At 40.1% G+C, this 26623-nt stretch overlaps 2 protein-coding genes and 1 pseudogene across 8 annotated transcripts in view; all 3 read right to left on the bottom strand.

The window, feature by feature from the left end:
* The window catches only part of LOC118237706 (zinc finger protein 431-like), a 44960-nt gene extending 24986 nt beyond the window's left edge, over nucleotides 1-19974 (bottom strand). Inside the window, exons 1-2 of one of the 2 annotated variants that reach the window (XM_035448400.1) lie at nucleotides 19907-19974; nucleotides 19650-19710 (exon numbers count right to left, since the gene is read on the bottom strand). The gene's annotated coding sequence lies outside the window, so the exon portion shown is untranslated. Of the gene's footprint in view, nucleotides 1-19649; nucleotides 19711-19906 lie in introns of those variants that run through there. The other variant, XM_035448401.1, reaches the window with a different exon arrangement.
* Nucleotides 7076-9296, bottom strand: LOC107977239 (annotated as a pseudogene).
* The window catches only part of LOC100757831 (zinc finger protein 120-like), a 33804-nt gene continuing 24593 nt past the window's right edge, over nucleotides 17413-26623 (bottom strand). For all 6 annotated transcript variants that reach the window (XM_027430016.2, XM_027430019.2, XM_027430015.2 and 3 more), the window contains 3 exons: nucleotides 19907-20033; nucleotides 19650-19710; nucleotides 17413-18507 (listed from right to left, as the gene is read on the bottom strand). In XM_027430016.2, the coding sequence (XP_027285817.1) occupies nucleotides 17595-18507; nucleotides 19650-19710; nucleotides 19907-20033 (1101 nt within the window). In that variant the 3' untranslated portion in view covers nucleotides 17413-17594. The remainder of the gene's footprint in view (nucleotides 18508-19649; nucleotides 19711-19906; nucleotides 20034-26623) is intronic.

The raw sequence follows: 26623 nt of genomic DNA on the forward strand, positions 1-26623 counted from the left end.
GTCAGCATCAAGGTCTCAAGGGACTCTCCTGACCACTCCCAAAAAACAAGGCCACTCTCTAATTAGTGGGACAGTGAGTCCACTCCTGGCTTAGAAGATGGACCCAATAATGGGTCAGCAGATTCTCAAACTCGGGATCACACCAGTCTTTCACAGACCAACACACTAACCCAATCACAACTTCTGTGCTGGCACTAAGGGGGCAGTCAGATCATTAGGAGCCAGTGGAGCTGACCATTACTGACTAGGAGGTGCACACAGAGAGACTGGTAGATAAGTCTATGAACAGTAGTTGTCTACTCTATGTCAGGGCATCATTAGACTGGCCAATTACAGATCAGAAGGTCCACAGTGACTGGAAAATTACAGATCAGAAGGTCCACAGTGACTGGCAAGTCAGTCTGGGAATAGTAGGTTGTCCACTCCTTTTGTAAATAGTGCAGCATAGTCTTGAGTCAGCATATGAATTCCTGTCCAATAAGTGTCCACGACAAAGCCCATGCATTTGAGTGGCTTGAAAGCTCTTTTCTCTTTTGTTATGCTGTTAATTCTTTTGGTGGTTTTTTGGTTTCACTTTGTCAGTCATGCATGCAACAGCTGTAATTTTCTCTGGAAATTCCATTCTTTATCCTAAGATTCATCAGGAGGGCTAATGCTTGTCAAATTTCTTATCTGAAAGTACTAACTGCAACACCTAATGGGGAACTTTGCTGATTTGACAGAGGCAGTTAAAATTAATGGGCAATGCTTTCATAATTGTTCTAAAGAAAAGGAAGATAGCACCACCTTGTGGACAAAAGGAATCATTGACTGGTTGTGGTAGGAAGTAGGAGGAAACAACACAGGGAACATTAACCATGTCTCAGTGCTCAGAAGAAGATTAAGGTGATGCATACACAGAAAAGGGAAAAAGTATCAGGAATTCACATATGACAACTGTTGAGATTATGTTCCTTGGATACTAGGCATATACAATCAATGGTAGGATCTGGTACGTTACAAGAGGAAGAAAATGCAATATAAAAAAAAAAAGGAAAATGTAATACAAAATAGGGGAAGGACAGATTCACTTTTACCATACACGGGAGCTTATATTGGTGGAAGAATAGTATGATGGGATGGGAAAAGAGTGCCTTTTCAAAGTTTGCCCTTTATAGAAAGATTGAGATGAGTAGGACCCTATTGTAGACCAGCAAAGTATTTAAAAGCATAGCTTACAGACACCAAAGAATTGTTGGGGTTCGAATATTGTTGTCCTTAAAGCAGGGTACCCATGTCTAATTACCTTTTAATTTTGTAACTGCAGGTAGCTGTCACCTGACATAAGTTCTGCAAGAATAGGATGTGCCTGGCTCAAGAATTAGTTAAGCCTGCAAAAACACAGAACTCTATGTTTAGAATGAGGTTATGTAGGGGGTGGGAAATGTGCTTGGGGAAGCATAAAGGGCAATGGCAGGACTTTTATGATGACTATGATGTAACTCTTAGAAATAAAAAATAAAAACCAATAATAAAAGTGTCCAAGTAAACCTGGTAGAAGAAGTTCTGGTAAAGTATAATCATGGCTCTAGCTATTCAGAGCCACTAGTGTGCAATCCATCTGGTGGTCAGATTCTTAATTTGCAACAACCGCCTTCCCCGTCTCAGGAACTGAACCCCAGCAAAAGCAGTACCACAGAGCACTTGAAAGGGTTCTGCATCACCCTATCAGCAGATCACCCTTTACAGATCAGGACGTGCATACATGGTGACTGGCAGATCAGTTTCTAAAGTAGGTCATTCATTCATATTACTGAATCAACACTCATGGCAGCAGTATGTTTGTGAAGGGACCAGAGAGGGGTAATCAGGCTCAGCTGTCTGTCAGTCTATAGTTCACAGACTTGGTGGATGAACCATTCATGGTGTAGTGACCTGGACTAAAGAGATACCCACTGACTCAGCCATGGACTAACATGCATGCATCTGTCCATTCAGACTGACATGTTCATTCACTGAGAAACCTGTGCACCTATACCCTGAGAGAAATGCACCATGGACTGCCCAAGCATGGACCAAGTCATTGAAGTGGTTAAACATGTCATTCATAGTGGACACACACACACACACACACACACACACACACACACACACACACACACAGAGAGAGAGAGAGAGAGAGAGAGAGAGAGAGAGAGAGAGAGAGAGAGGGGAGGTACAGAATCCTGTCAATCACAGGTTAGGAGGACTGTGAAATATGAATCATTAGGACTCTTCATCACTAATCAACATGGTTATCCATCAAGGAGGATGGGCCAATCCACTAATATAATAGATGGTCGATGTGTTCACACATCAATAGGCCAGTGTAATCCTAACCCTAACCTCCCCACTACCCTAACTTCATCCTAAATCATAAACCCTAAATTCTAAACCCTAACCACTAAACCTAACCCTAAAACTAACCTAATCCTCTAACCCTAAACCCCTAATGCTAACCCAAAACCCTAACCAAAATCCCTATCCCCTAAGCAGTAACCCCAGCCCCAATCCAAAACTCAACCATAAACTCCACACCCTACCCCCAACACTTAACACCTACCCCTAACCATAACACCCTAAACCTAAATGCCTAAACCTTACCCACTAAACATAACCTTAACACTAACCCTGAATTACCCTAAAGCTAAACCAAACCCTCTAACCCTAACCCTAACACACAGCCCCTTCAAACCATAACCCTAAACCAAACCCTAGTACTCTAATCCTAAACCCAAACCTTAACTCCTAACCTCAAACCCTAACCCCTAATCCTAACCTTAACCAAAGACCCCTAATCCTAAACCCTAAACATAAACCTAACCCTGAATTACCCTAAACCCTAAATCCAACCCTAAGGCTAACTCTAACCCCCATAGCCCCCATAACACTAATCCCAACACCAAACCCAGCCCTAAATACAAACTTAACCCCAACCCTAACCCTAACCATTTAACCCTAACCCTCTGGCCCTGACCCTCTTGATCCTCACTCTGACCATGACCCTCTGACCTTGACTCTAACCATGATTCTAACCCTAGTCCCAACCCCAAACCTAATCCTAACACTAACTCTGACTTTTACCATGACTGTCATCAGAACGCTAACCCTAAATTCTAAACCCTAACCCTCACCCACACCTCCAGAATAACCCCCCTAATCCCCGGGGCAGGATGCAGACCCTCTCCTTAACCATTTTAACTTTATCTCTAAACCATAACCCCAAATGCCTAAGACAGTGCCTTAAATCACTTCTACCACTCACTACCTCTTGTACCTGCTTTCCTTCACTTAGGATTCTCAATGTCAAAATTCCATTTCTGTAGCCTTTCCTACTTGGCATCTCTTCTCCTCGTCAAGGCTGAGATCTTTGAAGAGGTCTCCACAGTGAAGGGTTCTGGACACTACTTGTCTGGCATCCAGCCACTATTGGCTTGGTCTTTTGGTTATACACTCACAAGTTAGATAGTTCCCACCCTCACTGCCTCGGCAAGTGTCAAGCAAAAAAAGAGAGAGAGAGAGAGAGAGAGAGAGAGAGAGAGAGAGAGAGAGAGAGAGAAAAGAAAGGAAAAGAAACAGTGAAACTGAACAAAAGCCAAATTCACAGGCAGCAGCACTAGGCCCTCTTGGAATACTGAGAGTAACTTCATTCCGGGTGTCAGGTGTAACTTCATTCCAGGTGTCAGGTGGAACACGTGCAGTCAATGCTGTTGCACTAGCATGCACATGTCTGGGGAAGAGAGTGCAAATAAGCAGAGTACTGGGAAAGGGTGGGGCATGAGGAGGGGAATAGAAGGCAGGCAGATGGCAAGGGGCCAGAGGGAGGAGAAGAGCAAGGGAAAGTCTAGGAGGAAAGCAGACAGACAGTGGTAGGGAATATGGGAAGAAGCAAGGGGAGGGGGGAGAGGCAGGAGGATGTATGAAGAGTCAGGGTCACCTCGGGGGGGTATGATGTTGAACTTAGGATAAGACAAAACATCCCAAAATGGGCATCAGTAAGTATTAGTCCACCACACAAATTTTAAATGCCAGTCAGCCAGTTTGGAGTTACCTGGCACAGCCAATATCATCTTTTAAATCAACTTAATGCTACAAACTTACAAAATGAAAAGTGTTACCATGCTGAGCGCCTGAGAAACCTGAGCTCCCTAAGGGTGGGTGGAGGATCTCTCAGCCACCTTTACCCCTGGGTGCATCTGTGATAAAGTACACACATCCTTGGTTCAGCCCAGGAAGGGCCAAGAAGAAAACCTAATTCCTGTCCCATCTGACCACAGGGACCCTGGCTGGTCAGTCTCTGGGAAATAAGTGTAGTCAAGGCCTTTCCCACATTCCAAGAGAGGTGGCAGGCACCAGCCCATCTCCTCACTAGTTGCTGAGGCCTTGTGTTGAGTGAAGACTCTCTCTTTCACTCCATCAGCATTCCACTAGGGAAGGTGCAAACCTGCCAAAAAGCTCCTGTCACAAGACTCCAGAGGTGGAGAGCTTGGGAAGACACAGCTTTTAATCCTCCTCCCCTCCTCTCCCCCCCCCCCCCCCGCTTCGCTTCAACAACAGTAGCCAAGAAGTCAAGTAATCCTGTCTTGAAAGCATGGGCAGCCGCACAGTTATTTGTTCTGGTCCAATGGCGGACACTAAACTTAACAAAAGCCCCAACCTCAACCCCCTTCAACCCTAATCCTAACGTCTGACCCTGACCTTGTCACCCAAACCATAACAATAATTCCTAACCTTAAATACTAACTCTAACCCTAAACCTTATCACCCTAATCCTAACCCTAACACTGACCCTGAGTCTAACCTTAACCCAAATCCTAACCCTAAGGTTTTTCAAATCAAAATACTATTTTTGTTTCCTTGCCTTTTTGGCATCATTTCTCCTCTTCAAGTGTAGGATCTTAGAAGTGGTCACTGTAGAGGAAGGGTTGAGGGCACTCTATCCCTAACCCTAAATTCCCCTATTCCTAACACTAACTCCCTAACCATAACCCTAACCCTTTCATAATTCTAACTTTAATCCCTTACCCTCTAACTCTAACCCCTAACAATAACCCTGCAAAAATCATACTTTAACGTTAATTAAAACTCTTCCAATATAAATATATTTTGATAAAAATATCTTCCAATAGTTTTGATAATAATACCAACACTCAACATTTGTAACTGTTTAAGAGTGGACCTGAGTTGCATCCCATTCTATTACGTGAGAACTTCCTTTCCTTGCCCTGTTCAATTTAGAATGTCATCACACCAAAAGACTTCCTAGAACATTTAAAAACACTTTCTAGTTTTTCTTACAGTCATTTTTAAATTAGAAAAGACTCCAATTGCTTAATAAATTAAGTATCTAATAATTGCAAAGTTCTTGGTTTGATCTCATGTACTACACCTTCTGCTGTGATGATATTGGGGCTTCCTAATGCAATTGTCCTGCTATAGCAAAAATACTCAGCACAGCATCATTTATAAGCAATATTAATTTCTTCTCATGATAAGGGAAGTTGGGAGTAGAAGAAAAACACACTGAAATATTTACTGTCTTGTAAGGACACAGCTTAGCTTATGAGATTGCTTTTCATTGGCTGGTCTTCAAGATGAATATCACTGTGTCCACAGTGGCAGAAGACAGAAAGGTGCAAAGGATAGAATGTTTTTCCCAAGAGTCTCATGAAGTAATCACCTCTGATATACTTCCCTCTTTTTTTTTTTTTTTTATTAGTTCTAGTTAGGGAACAAGCTTATTTCAAGTCCCTTCTCCCTCTCCCTCCCCTCACCCCCAACCTTCCTCCCCGACCCCCAGCCACCCCCCACCCCATCCACCCACCACTCCCCAGGCAGGGTAGGGCCCTCAACGGGGGCTCTGCAAAGTCCACCAAATCTTCCTGTGCTGGTCCTGGGCCCTTCCCCATGTGTTCAGGGCCAGAGTGTAACCCTTCACGTGGGATGGGCTCTCAAAGTCCCTCTTGTACCAGGGAAAAATACTAATCCACTACCAGAGGCTCCCTGGAGTGCAGAGGTCTCCTTATTGACATCCATGTTCAGGGGTCTGGATCAGTCTTGTACTGGCCTCCCAGACAGCATCTGGGGTCCATTACACTTCCCTCTTAACAGAAGATTTTTAGATATGACACAATATTATAAAAATGAAAAGATAAATTCTGAAGGTAAAACTCTTAACACTTTTAACTTTTAAAAAGTTTTTAATCTTTTTTAATTTATGTATGTGCGTGTACACCTGTATGTCAGTACATACACATGTGTGCAGGTGTCTGAGAATGACAGAGGCACTAGATCACCTAGAACTGGAATATCATCCTGACAGAGATGTTGGAACCCAAGCACCTGCCGTCTGCAAGATCAGTACATGCTTGGAACAGCTGGGCATCTGTCTCTAGCCGCACTTTTAACTTTTAATGCAAATGATAATGATCATTTGCATCCACATATAGACTCAACCAAAAGACATCCATTAGAATTACTGGTAGAGTAAAGTTGCTTTGCATTACAAGACTGCAACTATTTCTCAAACTTATTCTTTCATATTCAAAAGATGTTCCTGATTATTCTGATTAATGTATAGAAGTATCCCTCAGGTTGCCAGTCATCACCATTACCTCTTTGCTCTCTCACTGATTTCAAACACTCTTCTTTGTAGTATTTGACAGGGATGTCAAGAAATATATCTTTGTCCAAGTGATTTTGATATGTAAATAAAAATTCCTTAGGTACTAATAATCACATACACAAAATAACCACACACTTATTCAGGAATGAAGATGAACTTAAAATACCAGGATGATAAAAAAAAATTCATCATAAACCTAAAAATACACTAGTGGGCCAACAAGAAGATTCATCAGGTAAAGGTACTTGTTGCCAGGCCTGAGAACCTGAGTTCAATTCCTAGGATCAACCAGGTGAAAGGAAAGAACTCGTTCAGGTAAGATGTCCTTGACCTCAATGTGTGTGCAATGACAGGTGCACATCCACACAACCCACATCCACACATGCAAATATATAAAAAAGAGTATTAAAATACACTATTATCTAGAACAACTCAGTGTGATCATAATATAATACTCTTTATCCAGAATGCACAGTGTAGGTACATAAGATGTTCACACACTAGGGCCAAATTTCCAGAAAATGATGATAATTCCTCAAGTGATATCAATGAGATGTGTACCCATGAATGATGATCATGTTACTATTATAAATACATTAACCACCTTGTAATTGTATTGTACATTCTAAACTATTAAACATTTGTTATCCCAGTATAAACAAGACACAGGAACTATTTTCATGTATTTGAAAAGATTCCATGTTAACATTCCCAAACACATTATGTTTTAAATTGATTAGAAAAATATGTAACATGATATTGGAATTGAGATGAATTCTCAGAAGACAAACCAACACTTTTCTTGGAGATCTGGCCATTAGTAGGTTGCCCATGATCCAGGAGATAGCTCCACACCCATGCTCTAATTGGTCAGCACTAATTGGTCTCAGGGGGTTGTTACTATTAAGAAGACATGAAGTCAGGAAGGAAAAAGATTGATGATCCTGGGGGAATTTGGAAAGTGGTGGTAGGGGATAAATAAGATAAAAAACTACACTGAAAGTGTGTACAAAATTTTCAAAGAATAAATGACAAAATACAAAAATGTTTTAACCAGGAGGAACATAACTGTTAAATAATTTTGTTTGTTATACTATGACATAGAACATAAAATCCTTCTTGCCAAATTGCCTAATGCCCCCTTTAAATCTTTATTCCTCAGAGTGTAAATGAATGGGTTGAGTGTAGGTGTCACCACACCATAGAAGAGAGCCATGAACTCTTCTAAGGTTGGTCCCTTGAGAAAGAGGAGGGAGATTAAAGATGCATGCTAGTTCCTGGGTTATAAAATAAGGAAACTACTATAAGATGAGAGGAACATGTACCAAAGGCCTTTGTCCTGCCCTCAGAAGACTTTATCATAAGAATAGCATGTCCAGTACAAATATAGGAAGCAAGTATTAAGCATAAAGGAACAGCCAGTAAAAATGCACGCCATGGAAAGTACCGGCTCATCTCTCTCTCTCTCTCTCTCTCTCTCTCTCTCTCTCTCTCTCTCTCTCTCTCATTTACTAGAACTGGAATTTCACATAATAAGTGATCCAGTGTATTGATGCCACATAGTGGCAACTTAAAGTAAGTGTGGCTTCTGAGATCACATAGGCAATTCCAGTCACATGATGCATACTAATAGAATGCATACACATTGATTTATGATCAGGGAGTATTGCAGAGGTCTGCAAATAGCCACATAGTGATCAAAAGACATAATAGCAAGAAGAGGACACTTTGTAACCCCCCATTGTACTAAGTAAATAAAATTGAAGTGCAAACCCTACATAGCTGATGGTCTTTCTGGAGCTTCCCAGGTTAAACAGCATCTGAGGCACAATGCTGGTGGTGTAGCACATGTCCAGAAAGGAGAGGTTGGTGAGAAAGAAATACATGGGACTGTGGAGACAGAATTCTAAGATGGACACCAGAATGATGGCAATGTTCCCATCATGGCTAGGGGATATGTTACCAGAAGAATAATGAAGACAGGGAGCTCCACCCAAGGATGATTGGCAAAGCCTAGAAGAATCAGCATGGGTTGCATTAATGACTACCATTCTCTTCAACTTGCTTCACCTGCAATAACAAAGTGGCAGAAAGAGGGGGAGTGGGAAGAGAGTTTTGAGAAATGACAAGGTACAACACATTATTTTCTATCTTTTACTGTTTTTCCAGTGATAAAAAGCAAATAAGCAGATTGTCATAACTTTGGAGGAGTAATTGACCAGGTGACCCATTTCTTTTTATGACACTAAATTACAAAATAAGTTACTTTTAATATGATCTTCCTCTGAGGTAGGAAGCAAGGAGAGACATACATGGTGTCCCGGAGAAGGGGAAAGGGACAAGAGCTCCGGAGCAAATTGAGAGCATGGGGGAGGGAAAGGGAGTAGCAAAAAGAGAAGGGGAGAAGAGGAGGGGGAAAGAGAACATAAGGGGTCAGGAAGACTGAGTCAGGGGAAGAATAGAGGAGAGCAAGAAAAGAGAAGCCTTAATAGAGGGAGCCATTATAGATTTACAGAGAAATCTTGCACCAGGTAATCATCCAGAGATCTACAAGGGTGAACCCACCTAAGAATCTAAGCAATAGTGGAGAATGTACCTTAAATGTCCTTCCCTCATTATGAGATTGAAGACTGCCTTAAATGCCATCCTAGAGCCTTCATCCAGAAGCTGATGGAAGCAGAAGCAGATACCCACAGCTAAGCATCAAGCTGTACGCCTGAAATCCAGTTGTAGAGAGAGAGGAGTGATGATCAAAGGGGTCATAACCATGCTGGAGAAACCCACAGAAACAGCTGACCTGACCAAATAAGAGTACATGGACCCCAGTCATAAAGCTGGGGAAGCATCATGGGCCCCAAAAAAGCCCTCCAAATGTGGGTGCCAGTAAGGAGACCTGCACAGTCTATGGGACCTCTGATGGTGAAACCATGTTTATCCCTAGAGCATGAATGGACTTTAGGAGCCCATTCCCCAAGGAAGAATACTCTCTCAACCCAGATACATGGAGGAGGGCCTAGGCCCTCCCCCAAATGATGTGACAGACTTGATGATTCCCTCATGGAAGGTCTCACCCTCCTTGGGTGAGGGATGGGAGGGATGGGAGAGGGAACTGGGATTGATATGTAAAATATGATTGTTTCTAAACTAAAAAAATAAAAAAAAAGTCAGAATATACTCCAGATAGAAACTGAGTCACTCGTGGATTCCCACAAGTTTGTCATTTTAAAACTTAGTGGTGGTTAAGTTCTTCAATCTAAGAATTTAGTTGGTTTAATCACAAGGATAACAAAGTCATTACCCTAGGGGAGCAATGGAATGGGATCAAGCCTACCTGACTCAACATAAGAAAGCTTGTCTCAGAGACATTGTTCTACAAGGCTGGGTGTTGCGGTGTTTCCCACTTGGTTCTACAGACACCTTGCCCCGAAGAAGCACATGTACACTATACTAGTTATAACACTGTTCTCCATTGAATTGGGCTTCTTATTGGCTAGCTCTGTCTTAATCATTAATCTGCTTCTATTAATCTAAGTGTTTGTATGTGGCCTTAGCTTACCTATGAAAGAGTCTGGACCTGTTACTCCTCTCGTGTCCTACATGATAACTGACTCTTCCAACCTTTCCCAAAATCCTCCTTGTCTCATAGTCCCACCTATCATTGTGCCTCATCGACCACAGAGCTTTTTTCATCACCCATTAAGAGAAACATGTACAGAAGACACTCCCATCGTCTCCTCTTTGCTGCCTAAACAAAAACAAAGGTTTTTACTTTAACATAATCAAATTATAAATAACAAAACAGTTATCAAGAACCATAGTTACAATATTTAGTACATTAACATTAGGAAGATTTAAAGAAAATATTCCATCATCTATCCTATCTTTGTGAGTCTAAAGTCTAATATGTAACTAATCTTTTATCCAAACTAAGTAAAACTATAACAATAACTGTCTTCAACTCCATCAAAGACCACAGAAGGATAGTATATATACTCTAGAATTGACAGAGCCTTCTCTGGACAGTCACTCAAAGTTCTTTTGTAATGTTGGGGTATCCATCTTCAGCCTACAGGCCTAGTGTGTCTGGCAGAATTCTCAGCAAAGCAGGGAATTTTAAATTGTCTGCCCGTATTGGCAGTTTGTCAAACATTAATATGGCTTCCCAGGAAGAAATCATTCCACACAATTAAAAGTTTAATAGCAGCATGCATCCAAAAGTTTAATGGTAGCTAATGCTAAAAGAAGAGCCAGCCTGGCAGATTTTTATCCCATATAAAGCTGTCATCCTTAAGTCTCCTTTAGGTTCAGCCCTGAGGCTATACTTTAAATGACTTAAATAGGGACAGGAGAAGGCATGTCTAGCCACTTAGGAAGATGAAAATTTCCATACCAAAATTATCTTTTAGATCATGCATTATGATCTCAATATATCATAATGTATGATTTAAAAGATAAATACATCATAATGTATAATCTAAAAGATACTTAATAGATGTATAAATGCCACATTCCTCACATATCCAAAGGACATAGAACACAAATACAAAAAAAAAAAAAGGGAAAGTCACACATCCACACTGCAAATGATGGTCTTAAATGAACAGCTATTCTGACTTGTTGTAATCTTGAAATAAGGCTTCTTTAGTCTCCAAGCAATCTTGCTGAGAGGAGGATCACAGATGCTTCAATGAAAGACCAGAAAGGAAACATTTTTACTAGCCCTGACTGCTGTCTCATTCAAGGCCGAGGAAGGAATTTACAACATTTCATTTTAAAGTTTTATTTTATGTGTATGGGTGCTTGTCTACATGTGTCTTTGTGCATACCTGTAGAGGCCAGAAGAGGGAATTAGATCCCTTGGAGCGGGAGTTACAGGAGATGGTTAGCGACCATATTTTCTGGCAATGTAACCTGTGTCCTCTGCAACAACACTCAATGCTCTTAATTGCTAAGCTAACTCTCAAGCCACTTTGTTATTTAAAATTTATTTTTATACAATTCAATTAAAATATATTGCATCACTTTCCTTCTTCCTTGTGCACTCTTCATCCCTTCACAAATTCTTCCCTTACAATTTCTTCCCTGTTAAGTATGTGTGAATAAGTATGTATAAACATACGAATAAAGTTGGGCGTTGGTGGCGCACACCTTTAATCCCAGCACTCAGGAGGCAGAGGCAGGTGGATCTCTGTGAGTTCGAGGCAAGCCTGGCCTCCAGAGGGAGTGCCAGCATAGGCTCCAAAGCTACACAGAGAAACCCTGTCTCGGAAAAACAAACAAACAAACAAACAAAAAAACATATGAATAAAACCTGCTGGGTCCATTTCTGTTGTTTGTCTGTCATGAGTTCAGGACTGAACACACTGTTTTGGATACAAAAACAAGGAACTCATCCCTAACTGAGGCTGATTTACCCAGTTGCAGGAGGGTTTTACTCTTTATTGAGCAACACAAGTCTGGTCCTTACATGAAATAGGCTGCCTTGGAGAGAAAAAAAATCAAGAATAGAAAACATGAAGTAGTAAATGCCTCAGCTAACACTTGTTGGTTCCATGGTCCTTAAGTTCTAGAGCTGGAGAGAAGTCTATGGACACTGTCCTGAGCCAATCATAGTTGCCCTAGGTTCCATGGACCTGTCATCATATCCTATTGACCATTCTCATCTTGGATGATTTTGAAATCCTGAAATACCTGCCTTCACTAAGTATCATGGTTATAGGCCTAAGCCATCATACCTAGCTTAGGTGGTTTCATTTAGAGAGTCATTATAATGATGGGGCAAGATGAGCAGTAATACTTAAGTATATTAAAAAAAAAAAACACTTATCTCTGTATGCAGGTTTCATCTGTATGCAGAATAAAGACAGTACTCTGTCCTAGTCCCTTGATCAATTATAATACATTCAAAGATAAATCACTGTTGTTCACAATTGGAAGACAGAGGATTTTAAGGCAGGAGAGCTGCATTTGAAGGATCCTTTTTCCATTACTGGAGATAGGCCCAGAGCTTGTGTCCTGGCTGCTCTTAACCAGCCAGGCTCAGCCACTCACCCTTAATAAGCCAATTAAAAGAACCAAGGAACACTAGGTGGTAGTGGTGCATGCCTTTATTCCTAACACTTGGGAGGCATAGGCAGGTGAATCTCTGAAAATTCAAGGGCAGCCTAGTCTACAGAGCTAGTTCCAGGAAAATCAAGGCTACACAAAGAAACCCTGTCTTGAGAAGAAAGGATGAAAGGAAGGAATGAACAAATGAAGGAAGGAGGAAAGAAAGAAAAAACAAAGAAGTTAGTTGTATGTGATGTGCCTACCTCTAATTCAGACATAGTGAAGACAAGATTGACAAATCTCTCTGATGTTCTAGAAGAAACTAGTCTTAATAGTAAGTTTCAGGCCAGTCAGAGATTCATCACAAAATGATTATTTAAAATAAAAAGAGAAAACCATAAAAAGAAAAACGAGCAAATTTTCATTAAGAAATGTAAATGACATTTTTTACAGTGTGTAATATTGAACAGTAATAAAGTTAAAAGGTAACTAGTCCATCCTTGGGGTCCTAACAAGCTTAGATAGACTGCAAGAAAACTGCAGTCTATAACTAAGTAATATAACTAAGCCATATAATGAAAGTTTTCCCACCTCTAGAACCCTCTCTGAACCTCAGCTCCTGTCTTTCCTGCAAGGTGTACAGATAAGCAGTAAATGTTTCTTCAGTAGAGACATACTCATCTGAGGAGTCAGTCTTTTCCCACAATGAATTTGCCATGGAAATCAGAATTTCATGGTATCTAATGTTTCACTAGTTGTTAGCAAAGTGAGAGATATAAAAGTCTCTTAGAATACCCTTTTTACTGCCATTAATGCAAGTACTAGGCATTGATGGAGTGGAAACTGAGGAGACTGAAAGTCCCAGTGGGGAACACAAAGCAGAGGCTGAAGGATATTGTCACTGACAGCTATGTGAGCTTCCAAAAAAGTAAGTGGAAGACCTGGAAGAGGTCTGACTCACCGCAGCTGAGTGGATACAGAGTACAGTTCATGTCAGCTTGCCTTGAGGTATACCCTAAGCACTGCTCTCTGGCATGTGATCCTCCGGCTTTCATACCCACTGCTTCTTCTCTAACAGTTGCTCCAAACTCCACAGTTCTTTGTAAATGACTGATGCTCAGCCTTTGAGAGACTTCATTCAAGTCTCAGGGTCTGCTGACAACCTGGATGTCATCTAGAGTCACCACCACTCAGCTCCTTACTAAAGGTTTTGCAGCCATCAGGGAAGCAGATTATGATCCCATTCAGACAAGACAGACTTCATGTCTGCAATTTCCTTTTCTCTCCTTTCAGGGGGTCTAAACTGAAGCTGGGTACACCTGACATGTGAGTATGTGCACTTCAATTGCTGCCTATTTACCACATTAGAGATAAAGTAACTCTTGTGGCTTTGGCTAAATGATGAGCCATCTTTTAAAGATTTTTGTTGTCAGTTTCTCTCTTGATCACCTTTTTGTACTTTTCTCTCATTTTGTAGAGATGTGGGTTTGGAAAATTCTTTAAGCACCAAGTCTAAGTTTCTGATGCTATCAATCTTATATTTCTTCTGGGTCAGGGCTGAGGGAATAATGAATGTAGATCAGCCACTCACGCCCTACTGCTATTAATGACATGTTCGTAGGACTGAATTCAGGGTTAGGTTTATCACTTAGAGCACTGGCTGCCCATCCACAGGGCCCAACTTTTATTTGCAGCACGCACAAGACAGCTTACACCTGCACCTCCAGTCACTGTGGATAATCCATAGTCTCCTGGTCAACACTGATACCTGGCATGTACTTAGTGAACTCACTGGCAAAACTTAACACACCTAAATTAAATTTCATTCTTTTTTTAAGAGCAGGCACATGAATAAAACCTTTTTTACAATATGGAATCACATACCTATCTGTCTTTTCACCATTTGTGCATGTTTCCCTAAAAGGCCAGAAGAATGCACCAGATTTGCAGGACCTGGAAATACAGGTAGTTCTCACCAATCTGATGTGAGTGCTTGGAACCAAACCTTGGTACCTGAAAGAAGTAGTACTACTTAGCCAACTCTCTGGGTCCCAAATATGACATTATAATGCAGAAGGTGAAGATGCCCCACGTCTCCTTCTGCCTCCTATCACTTGAAGGTGATGAAAGCCCCCACTAGATGGTTGTCAAAGGATTCAATGGGTTTACATATCTCTGTGAATGGACTTTCTATATTGTTTCTGATTTTCATTAACACAGTTCTTTTGACGTGAATTAAGAAAACAAAAGGTTTTGTTAAATCCAGGTAGAGTCCAGCCAGATTGAGATTTTTGGGGGGTTATTTTTTTTTAAGACAGGATATGTCTACATTGCAATGGCTGCCCTGGAATTAACTAACTATGGAGACCAAACTGGCCTAAAACTCACAGACAGTGGCCTGACACTCTCCCCCAAGTACTGGGATTACAACTATGCACCTCTAAGTCCAACTGAGGTATGTTTTTTAAATGACATTTGATGGGGCAGGTCCTTCTGTGTATGATTGTCTTATTGGTTGATATATAAAACACTGTTGGCCAATAGGGAAGTAAGTTAGGTGGGACTAGGAGAGAAGGAGGAATCTAGAAAATATAGGAAAAGGAAAGAGTCACCATGTGATCCAAGAAAAAGAGGTCACATAAGGCCAGTGTCCTCGGTACGATAAGTACTCATAAAAATATATAGATTAGTAGTTATGGTTGATAATTAAGACTGAGCTAGCAAATAAGAATCCTAGTCATTGGCCAGCAGCATTGCAACTAATATAAGACTCTGTGTGTGATTTGGGGGCCCTAAAGTGGCCACAGAACCCAGGCAGCTGGTGGAAATAGTTATTGTTACAAACCTATCATTAATTGAGAAAATTAAAAGATAAAATAAGATTTAAAAAGGGACTATCATTGTTTCAATGAACAGCAATACTTCCTGAAATTGTATAATAGGGAAAATAATTTCATATGTTCTCAATAATTAGGCTGTTTTCTTTGCCTTGTTAATCTCATTCACTTAAAAAAGTTTGAAATGTGTTTCTGTGTATACACCTGCACCACGATATGTATGCAGCACTGAGAGCACAACATAGGGCTGTCTGTTATCTACTTCCCCTATATGAGTTCTAGTGATGAAATCTAGAGAGTCATTTGACTGTAAATGACATCAATGGCACTTATTTAGATTTCAAAATTATTTATGTATGTGTTGAGTGTACATATGCCACTGCCACAGTATAGAAATAAGAGAAAAACTTCCAGGAGTAATATGGGTCACCCAGAGACAGAACTCAGGTCATCTGGCTTAGCAGCAACCAACTTTACTGAATGAGGCAATTTTCTGACATTCATTTGAGGTCCTGAGAAAGTGTTATAAACAAATATTTAGTTCCCAGAATAAACAAATTAAAAAAGAATGAGTATAAATATTTTCATATGCAAAGAGGATTTATTGTTCAAATTATTCTGTGTTCCTCTATCCTTGTATAAAATTATGTTTACAATATGAAAAGAAGACAATAGTTTATTGCTGTAATATTTATGCTAATCTTATTTGAGCAGCAGTGAAATGACTCAGTGAGAGAGGTCTGTGTTTGGCAAGGCAGGAAACCTGACCTTGATCACCATATAAAGAGCTCTAAAAGTAGACACCACAAATATATGTTCTCCACAAATCTGCCATGTCCTGCAAATCAAAACTCACATTACACACACAAGCACACCCCATAAACCTTTGTTATAAAATAAACAATAGTGCCATTATATTACATACCATCTCTAGATAATTCCCTTAGGAAGCAGTACTTCAAGATAAAATGCCAAATGACTAACTAATGGAGAATGGAAAAAGCATGGAACATCAAATTGATATGTATATTATATAATATATATGTGTATATATAATCTCCATAGAACATCAAGTTATGATAAGATATACACAGATGATTGCTGATTATCCAACTTCATTATATCTCTATTAAATATCCTCTGCTTCACTCAACTAAGGGGGAAACTACTGAAGAAATAAATGTAGGCGTCTGCTCTGGCTCCAGCAAAAAGTTGCTACCTATGTTCACTCCCTAAGAGAGGTTCCCAGCAGAGTTGTCCATTGCTTCTCTGCTCTACTCCACTATGGAGTTTCTGTTCCAGTCTGGGGAAAGAAAGACTTCATCCCAAACTCTCCAAGAGATTTATTTGGGAGGGAGGAGTCCAGGAGAGTGGCTGCCTCTGCCAGGGAGGTAAAGGACATCTGCCACTGAACAGGCACATTGCTGTATATAAGGCTTCTTAGAGCAGAATTTTTCATTGGAGATTTTCAGGGTGGGAATTGGTGGGATTCAGTCACTGAGCTTAAAGAAGCTGAGAAATTGACTGTATTTCTTTATCAGGGAATGGTTGGTTTTGAGCTCAGGGATAGTTGGTTTTATGCTCAGTCTGTCAAGGGTAGAATGTGTTTTTCTCCAGTGTCGTGGCCTGGCATGTCTCAGCTCCAAGCCACGGTAGCCATGAAGTTCGGCCTGAGTGGGAGAGCATAGACTTGGAAACTCCTAGCCACCCAACAGTGATAAAGACCAAATACAGGCATCTTGTCATCTTTAGAGAGCTCTCAGTTCCATGCTGCAAAACTGGAGTCTCTTGTTTATTGAGCATCTTCCTGGCTGTTTTCTAACCATGCTTCCCTGGCCACAAGGAGGCCATTTCTCTCTCCTTCAGTTGACTCCTCTTTCTGCTTCATGGCTCCTAACTCTCTGTCCTCACATGTTACTCACACACCTAACCTCCCACCCAGATGCAGGCCTATTCAAATGCTTAGTTCTGTAGAGATGCAAACTAGGGGACATTCCCCACTGAGGCCAGGCTATTCAACAGCAAATCTGTTAGCATCCCCTATTCAAAGCAGACAGATCTCCCAGTTACTGGAACTGCTGGAAATTTCGTAATGGAATTTTCCTAGCTCCTGAAACTCCAGTATGTGTTCTTCCATGCCTTTGAAGAGTAATGTAACATGCAAAGGCTTTACCACACTGATTACATTCATAGGGTTTCTCTTCAGCATGTGTCATTTCATGCATTTGCAGACTACTGCGATGTGCAAAGGCTTTACCACACTGATTACATTCATAGGGTTTCTCACTAGTATGTGTTCTTTCATGCATTTGCAGATGACTGCGTTGTGCAAAGGCTTTACCACACTGATTACATTCATAGGGTTTTTCTCCAGTGTGTGTTGCTTCATGCGTTTGTAGATGACTAGCACGTGTAAAGGCTTTACCACATTGATTACATTCATAGGGTTTCTCTCCACTATGTGTCCTTTCATGCCTTTGCATGTGACCACGTTGTGCAAAGGCTTTACCACAATGATTACATTCATAGGGTTTCTCTCCAGTATGGGACCTTTTATGTATTTGTAGAGTACTGAGAGTTGTAAAGGCTTTACCACACTGATTACATTCATAGGGTTTCTCCCCAGTATGTGTCCTTTCATGAATTTGCAAACTACTGCGTTGTGTAAAGGCTTTACCACACTGATTACATTCATACGGTTTTTCTCCAGTGTGTATTGATTCATGCCTTTGCATATTAGTGAGTCGTGCAAAGGCTTTACCACATTGATTACATTCATAGGGTTTCACTCCACTATGTGTCCTTTCATGCCTTTGCATGTGACCATGTTGTGCAAAGGCTTTACCACACTGATTACATTCATAGGGTTTCTCTCCAGTATGAGTTCTTTCATGCCTTTGAAGATAGGTGTCATATGTGAAGGCTTTTACACACTGAGTATATAAAGAAGGTTTCTCTCCAGTTTGACTTCTTTCATTCCTGCAAGGATGATTGGCACATTTAAAAGCTTTATCAAATTCAATGAGTTGTTGAATTTCTATATGTGTATGAATTAATTTTATAGGTTGGACCATTTGTAAATAAGAATGGGATCTTCCCACTTTATCACTGTTAACACTAATGTTTTTCCCCTTCATTTAGGGTTGTTTAGCATCTTTGATGGTACTGTGGTGTTAAGATCCTGTATTACATGCACACAATTACAGAATCTTTTTTTTTTTTGTACATGAAAGTTTTCTCATATTTAAAAAGAACTGGAAAAACTCAGAGCTTTACCACCCTTATTGCAGTCTTAAGTGTTCCTATACTTTGAGTCATACTACATTTGCTAAGTGAACTAGGACAAATAGAAGTGTTTATAGAGTCCTAGTACTCATAGGGCTTTCTGCAGTATGAGTTTGTTGATGTATTAACAGTGAAGCTGAACAACCAATTATTTCTACACTTGAGTCAAATTAAGTATCTCAATGTGGAGATTGACACATATTTTCTAATTGTTTTGAGTGAGACATGTTAACCTCTTTCCATATCCTTATAATCATGGTTTGTATCCAGAGTGACATATGATATACCTAGTAAGGGAAGAATAACAAGTAAATGGTTTCCACTATGATTTCACATTTTGACTTTCTGTTCCTCATAAACTTGTTTTATAGGGATTAAGGTTTCTACACAACAACTCACCATTGACTCTTAATTCTAACTGTTCCCTCACTAAGCTTAGCCCAATCACAAAAAGTATATGAGTAATACTAGCTTTACTATGCACTATTTGCCTATTAGAAGGTTTTGAAGATTTACTTATCTCTTCAATGAATATACTATTTGTAATATGAGTGGTATGAAATATATGGATTGAAAGTTCTACAGCATAGCTCTCATACTACTATCATTCAAATGACATCTGTTGACACACTGTTTCCTTGTCTTCTTTCTTAAAGAATGCCATGCAAATTCAATTCACCTACCTGAAATTGAGGTATAACATTTTGTGAGAATTTAATAATCATCAATGTACTTTAAGCTGTGCTTACTTATATTGTTGCTTTTGTTTAAAACTTCCAGGACACATTACAATTACTTCAGAGGTACATTTGTGTCATCTTGCACATGAAAATTACCTTTCATATCTTCTAGAACTTTGATAATATTCTTCAACATGACAGTCTTCCCAACTGTATCCTATAATGCAGTACCAGAAAATATATGTTATATTATTGAAATTGTTCAAAATTTAAGTAAATATCTTCAGTGAACCTGAGACACATGGCTAATGAATTCATCACATTCTTCTTTCTCAATCAAATTAAGGAAGAACATCAATAACCAAAGAATAGATGCCCTTTATTTTAAAATGTGAAGGATAATTCAGTCTTACCTATAGTAGCAAGGTTCCTGTAGGTCTCTAGCATCACATCCTCATAGAGTTTCTTCTGAGAAGGATCCATTAAAGTCCATTCTTCCCAAGTGAAGTCAATATGTACATCATCATAGGTCACTGCATTCTAAAATATCCCATACATGTGTAGGACAGAAAACATGATACTGACAACATTGTAAATGTATACTACATTCCTTTATATAACAGCATAGTCATATAATTCTGGTGCTCCCCACACTTATTTGATGACATAGACATTATAATGTAATCACCAAGTCAATTTAGAAGGAAACTGTACAGGAGGTTCATCTCTTTCATTTGTGTAGCCTTTGAATCAAATATCACCTTAACATGAGTATTAATGAACATAGAGAGACAAATAAATAGATCAACAGAAGAAAGTACACATGAGAGAAATTGTATGATAAATAATATTAACTACCAAAAAGAAAAATAAGATGAACAAGCTGGGGCTGCTGGCTCACACCTTTAACCCCAGCAGACATATGTATTTACTTTTAAGTACAATGTCAGTCTAGTATATGCAACTAGGTCCAGGAAAGCCAGAAAAACATATTGAGACCATGTTTTCTGTGCAAAAAAATTGGTCAAAAAAACCCAAAAAAGATAAAAAGGACTCAGAGGTTATGTACCGAAGATCCTAAAAAGAATTATGCATTCACTCCAGTTCTGTATTCATTTTCCAAAAACCTGAAGTACTCTAATTTAAACTGAAACATCAATAACATTTTACTAAAAGGCACTAGTGTTTAAACAGTTACAAATGAACACATGAAAACATTAGCAATATAAACATTGATCATAAACAACCAACACAGGGCAGGAGAGATGTCTCTTCAGTATAGAGCTCTTGCTGGTCTTGAATATAGGTGGGCTCAATCACCAGTACTTACACAGGGGATCCAAACCATCTATTATTCCAAGATCAGGATTTCTGAGACCATCTTTTGATCACTGAGAGGACCAGGTACCATGTAGTGCTTATCAGTGCATACAGGCAAAATACATTCATTAAAAAATCCAAAACAAACACAACAGGGAAGAAGGTAATGCACCTGCAATCCAATGACTCAGAAGGCTCAGGCAGTTTTAATATAATGAATATAAACCATCTAGGGAAACAGAATGATACCCTCTACCAAATGTTAAAATTCAAGATATGGGGGAAACTCAGTACAACAGCATATGCTTGATATGTACAAAAACCTATATTCCAAGCCAATCACCCAATAATATAAAAATAAAAATAGCCAGGAGTGTTGACCCACCTTTAATCCCAGGACTTGGGACTAAGAAACAGGGGGTCTATAATTTTTCTGCCAGCTTGGTGTACAGAGCTACTTTCAGGACAGCCAGAGCTACACAGACAAACCTTGTCTTCAAAAACACACAAGCAAAAAATTAAAACAGCTGGATATCAAACTGCCTTTGCAATGAATAGCAATTGCTTCTACTGTACCTTATGTGATTTAGAGATAGAGTCTATATGGGTGGTGAAGGTATGACAACACAAGAAGGAAGCTGGCTGATTAGTTTCAACCACAACACAGTAGACACCAAGAACAGGAAATGGGTTGAAGCTATAGAGACTGATATCACACCCCCAATGAGGAACTTCATAAAGAAAGTCTCCTCCTAAGAAAGGTTTCACAAGCAATCAAAAGAAATTCACAATGGAAAGACACATGTTCAAATACATCATCCTGTCTGGGAGGTTTTTCATTAAATCTACAATGAGGAAAATGCATTTAGTCACTTCAATGATCCTCATAGTCTGCAATGGCCCCTACACTGTTCAAACTTCCAAAGTCTCTTCTGACACTCAAGGTAAGCTTTTTGACTTGAGTGACATCTTGTAAAATCAGAAAACAAGTTCCATCTTTCCAACATACAATGGCACAGAATACCATTTACATTCCCAAACAGAGACTTGGAGACACAGTGAGGTAAGATTGGACCAAGGCAAGACTGAAACACAGTAGGACAAACATCAAATCCTGTATCTGTCTCAGATGCAGAGGGCTTCAGGTTCAAAGGCCTTATCCTTGCCAATTCTCATACATCCCTCTTTGGTTACCTCTACCAGTTATATGCACCTGGATCTCCATAGAAGTGCCATAGCTTTAGGTATCTGAAAATCTTAGCATCTCAAAATACAACCCTCAATGTTGTAGAATATTATTTTAAGATGGGTTATATTTATTTATGCTGTGCAACATTTGTTTTTATGATGCAAATGTGCTGCATCCTTTTATGTGACATTTGTTTAACTCTGTGAAGCTGTGATGCTTTGCCTGTCTAAAATACTTGATTAGTCTAAAAATAGGTGAATAGCCAATAGGATGCCTGACAGGATAGGTGGGGCTGGCAGGCAGAGTAAATAAATGGGAAGAAATACCTGGAAGCAAAAAAGGAAGGAGGAACAAGAAAAGGAGAGTACAATAGGGGCCTGCACAGCAAGTCACAGAGTAAAAAGTAAAGAAGGGTATATAGAATGGAGAAAGATGAAAGCCCAGAGGAAAAAGGTAGATGGGCTAATTTAACAAAACTTGGCTAGAAACAAGTCAAGGTTGGGCATTTATAAGAAACAGTAAGTCTCCATGTGTCATTATTTGAGAGCTGAGTGGCATGCTCACAAAAGAGCAAAGAGAAAAAAACAAAAACAAAAATCACAATCACAATCACAACACCAGGCTTTCTTCTCACAGCTTCATGAAATGAACTCTTAACAGTCTCCTCACTGCATTTCTGATTCTGCCAAACATAGAAGCCTGCAAGAATCCCGCAGGGCATTGGTGACCCACTCCTTTAATCCCAGCACTTGAGAGGTAGAGGCAGGCAAATCTCTGTGAGTTCCGAGGCCAGCCTGGTCTCCAGAGCAGATGCCAGGAAAGGCTTCAAAGCTACACAGTGAAACCCTGACTTGAAAAACCAAAAAAAAAAAAAAAATCCTGAATTATAGCCACAGACTAAAAATCCAATACCTTACATTTTGATTCTTTCTTGTTTCCAGGACCAACATATGATGGGTGATCCTACAAAGTTTGATTTCTTAATTGGAATGGATGCTAACAGGCTTGGACCACAGGTGCAGCAGGTTTTGTATGAAGTTGCTTCCTGGGACTAGCAATCACTTTGTTTAATCCTTCCATAAATTTCAGGTTTAGCTGGATTGAGTCTTACCCTTAGGGCACCTTACTAGGCTTCCATTCCATAGCAAGATATATGGTGATAAACTTCTTGAAAATTCCTGCCTGACTCAGCACTTGACTGCCATCTGAAACTACCTTTTCTTTTTATTCTGCCCCATTTATTTTTGTTTTTTCACTGTAGACCTGAGTGAATCATCAGTAATAACTACCCAACATATTAAATATTCTATTTAAGAAAGTAATCCACTATTTAAAATTATGTCTTACTATATTTGCAGGGCATATGGAGATGGAACCAAAATATCACACAAATGACTTCTACTTTATTTTTTCTGAAGACTATTTCCAATTGAAATCTTATTATGTCAGTCTCCACTTTCTGCCATTACTCTCAACATTCTCATCTTCTGGGTCCTGCATGAAAAGCCAATTAAATTCTGTGTACAACTTTCTATGGTTTTTGCCACCTAAAGTCTTCATATCTTCCATATTCTTCCAAAAGATAACATTCCCAGATCAATTTAGCTTCAAAATCTCAATTGGTGGTCCATTTTTTGTTCTACCTTGTTTTTATGCTAATGTGATTAAATCTTCTAACCACAAAACATCTCAGGAATTGAATGAGTTTATTTGCCTCATTTTGTCAGATCGCACAGCATCATTTTGGGAGTTTAGGATAGAAACAGAAGCTAACAATTAAAGGTAAAACCCATAGGCACAGATGGTTTCCAGACCTTCTCTCTTACCTAGTCATTGCTGTAAGGATTCAGGCACTATGCTCGCCTGCCTGTTACCTGTAAGAATGCACTCAGGCAGGACTCTGGTGAGCCCAGATGCAAAGGACCCCTTTAAAAGAAAGGTCTCCATCCACTTATGCTCTCTTTCCACTCTCTCTTTACTGCTCTTCCCCTGTGGCAGACAGGACTTTTCTGGTCTCTTTCTTATCTTCCATCTCTCTCTCTCTCTCTCTCTCTCTCTCTCTCTCTCTCTCTCTCTCTCTCTCTTTCTTCCCCCCTTCCCTTTATAATAAAACATCTTAAGCTCTGTCTGCCTGGCATGTTTGTCCACCCACCTTGGTCACACTTGGCTGCCACGGAATCTGCCCAGGTTCAGCATGCTTTATTGCCTGAAGCTCATATAGTTCTCCTTTCCCGACCAGGCCAACTTTCTTTCGTTTTTTTTCCTTTTTTAATGTATTATTTTTCATTTTATATACCAACTCCAGTTCCCCATCCCTCCCCTTCTACCAGGTCCTCCTCAACCCTCACAACCCCATCTATTCCTCACAGGGGTAAGGTCTCCCTTGGGTAGTCAACAAAGTCTGGTATACCAAGTTGAGGCAGTACCAAGCCCCTCTGCCCTATATCAAGGCTGGGCAAGGCCTCCCACCATAGGGAATAGGCTCCAAAGAAAGCCATTTTATGGACCTGGGATAAGTCCTGGTGGCACTGTGAGGGGCTCTCCTAACAGATCAAGCCACATAACTGTCACAGACATTCAGAGGGCTTAGTCTGGTCCCACACAGGTTCCCCAGCTGTCAGTCCAGAGTCCTTGAGCTCTCATTAGCTTGAGTCAGCTGTCTCTGTGGTTTCCTTATAATGATCTTGACCCCCTCCCCCTTGTTCATATATTCCCTTCTCCCTCTCTTCAGCTGAACTCCAGGAGCTCATCCCAGTGCTTGTCTGGGGGTCACTGCATCTGCTTCCATCAGTTACTGAATGTAACAATCTCCACTTCCTGGGGCCTTCTCATGATATTGATGGCCATATAGAGTCTAATTGAAGGAAAAGGCTTCATCTAGCTTCCTGCAGATGATTTCAGGTTTGAGTCTCTGTTGGGTAACTAGGCATTAAGTTTTTGTACTCCAAATGTACATGACAAATATTGATCCTTTAAACCCTTTGAGATCTGCTGCATATGACATTCAAAATGTTTAAGTTTTTGTCAGTGGACCATGATCATGCCTAACAGAGACCTATGATTTCTCCAAAATGATGATGGGGCCCCACAATGACAATTCCACCACGACTAAGATAATACCACTAAGCTGAAAAAAATCATCTAAAGACCAGCCTTGGACTACAAACTGCTCAGGAAAATTTCAAGGTGGCTAGCTGAGATGATCCGGCCCCACAGACTACTCTAGCCAGGACTTCAGAAAGTCCTGCACTTTTCCATTATGCAGAGAGTGAAAAAAGAGATACCTCTCCCAGAACTTGACAATTGAACCAAACTTTTCTTTTCAGGATTCCCTTAAGATGACATCATCCCCAGAGAGCAGGAAGTAAATTTAAGAATAGGATGCCCACATTCCCAAGAGGTGGGATGGGTGGTTTTTGGTCATTCAATGGGGTATGGATATTTGTCATTGTTTAGGGGGGGTTAGTTACAAGTTGTTATTCCTAATGGTCAGAAAAAAAAAACATGAAAAAGAGGGATTAGATTTTGGGTTCTAGTTTTGAAAAAAAAGGTGTGTGTGTGTGTGTGTGTGTGTGTGTGTGTGTGATATAAAGGTAGATTACTGAATCTACTCTGAAAAGAATAAAGGGAGATATAGAAATGGGATAGAAAGGTAGATTATTAATTCTACTTTTTTTGATTAATATCTTTAATAAACTCCACTTATTACCAGTATATATGTAATCAGTTATTATGAGGTATAAAGTAGCTTTGTCATCTAAGAATTTACACCTTAAAATCAATGCTCTCTATGTTGGTTACTAAATTCCAGTCTAGTCAGTATAAATTTTCATGTTTCTCCTTTGCTTTATGTAGTTGAACACAGGGTTCTGAAGTGGGCAGAGTTCATGGTGTCCTCCTCACTCTCGAAAGCACACAAGAATGTTGGGGGAAAGTCCAGTTTGGTGATGATCCAGGGGGTTATGGGATGGAAGAAATCTATGGTTCACAGATCTGTGGACAGAAGTTTCTGTCCTGCCTGGCCCCACAGCTGTGTAGTCCCAAATAAACACACACAGGCTTATATTAATTACAAACTGTTTGGCAGATGGCTTAGTCTTATTATTAGCTAGCTCTCTCTTAATATTAACCCATAGCTATTAATCTATGTATCTCCACATGGCCTTCCTCATCTTACCAGAGAATGCCTGGGCATCCTACCTTACTAGTAGCTGGATGGTGTCTCCTTGAATCCACCTACTACCTTTCTCTATCCCTGTCTGATTTCCCCCTGGGTTAAATTCCTGCCTGTCCTTTGGACAAAACATCTGTATTCATCAATCAATAAGATAAACATATATTCACAGCATACAGAAGGACATCCTCCATCACAGACCTGCCAACTTCTCATATTTTAGCACATTCCAAGCCTTATTCTGCCAAAGAGAGAAGACCCTCATCATAATTTACTCTGCCCAAAATTCTGAGAATGTAGATAAAGCCCCATTTACCACGATCTCTCTGGGCCTGCTCCTGCTTGGAGTGGACCCGACCAGCCAGGGAGGAGCTCCCTGAGCCTGGAAACACCTCAATCTTCCTCCCTGATCCACGGGCCTGACCCCTCCCGAGTCCCATTCACCCC

This window comes from Cricetulus griseus, chromosome 8 (genome assembly GCF_003668045.3).
Source record: "Cricetulus griseus strain 17A/GY chromosome 8, alternate assembly CriGri-PICRH-1.0, whole genome shotgun sequence".
Taxonomy (NCBI): domain Eukaryota; kingdom Metazoa; phylum Chordata; class Mammalia; order Rodentia; family Cricetidae; genus Cricetulus; species Cricetulus griseus.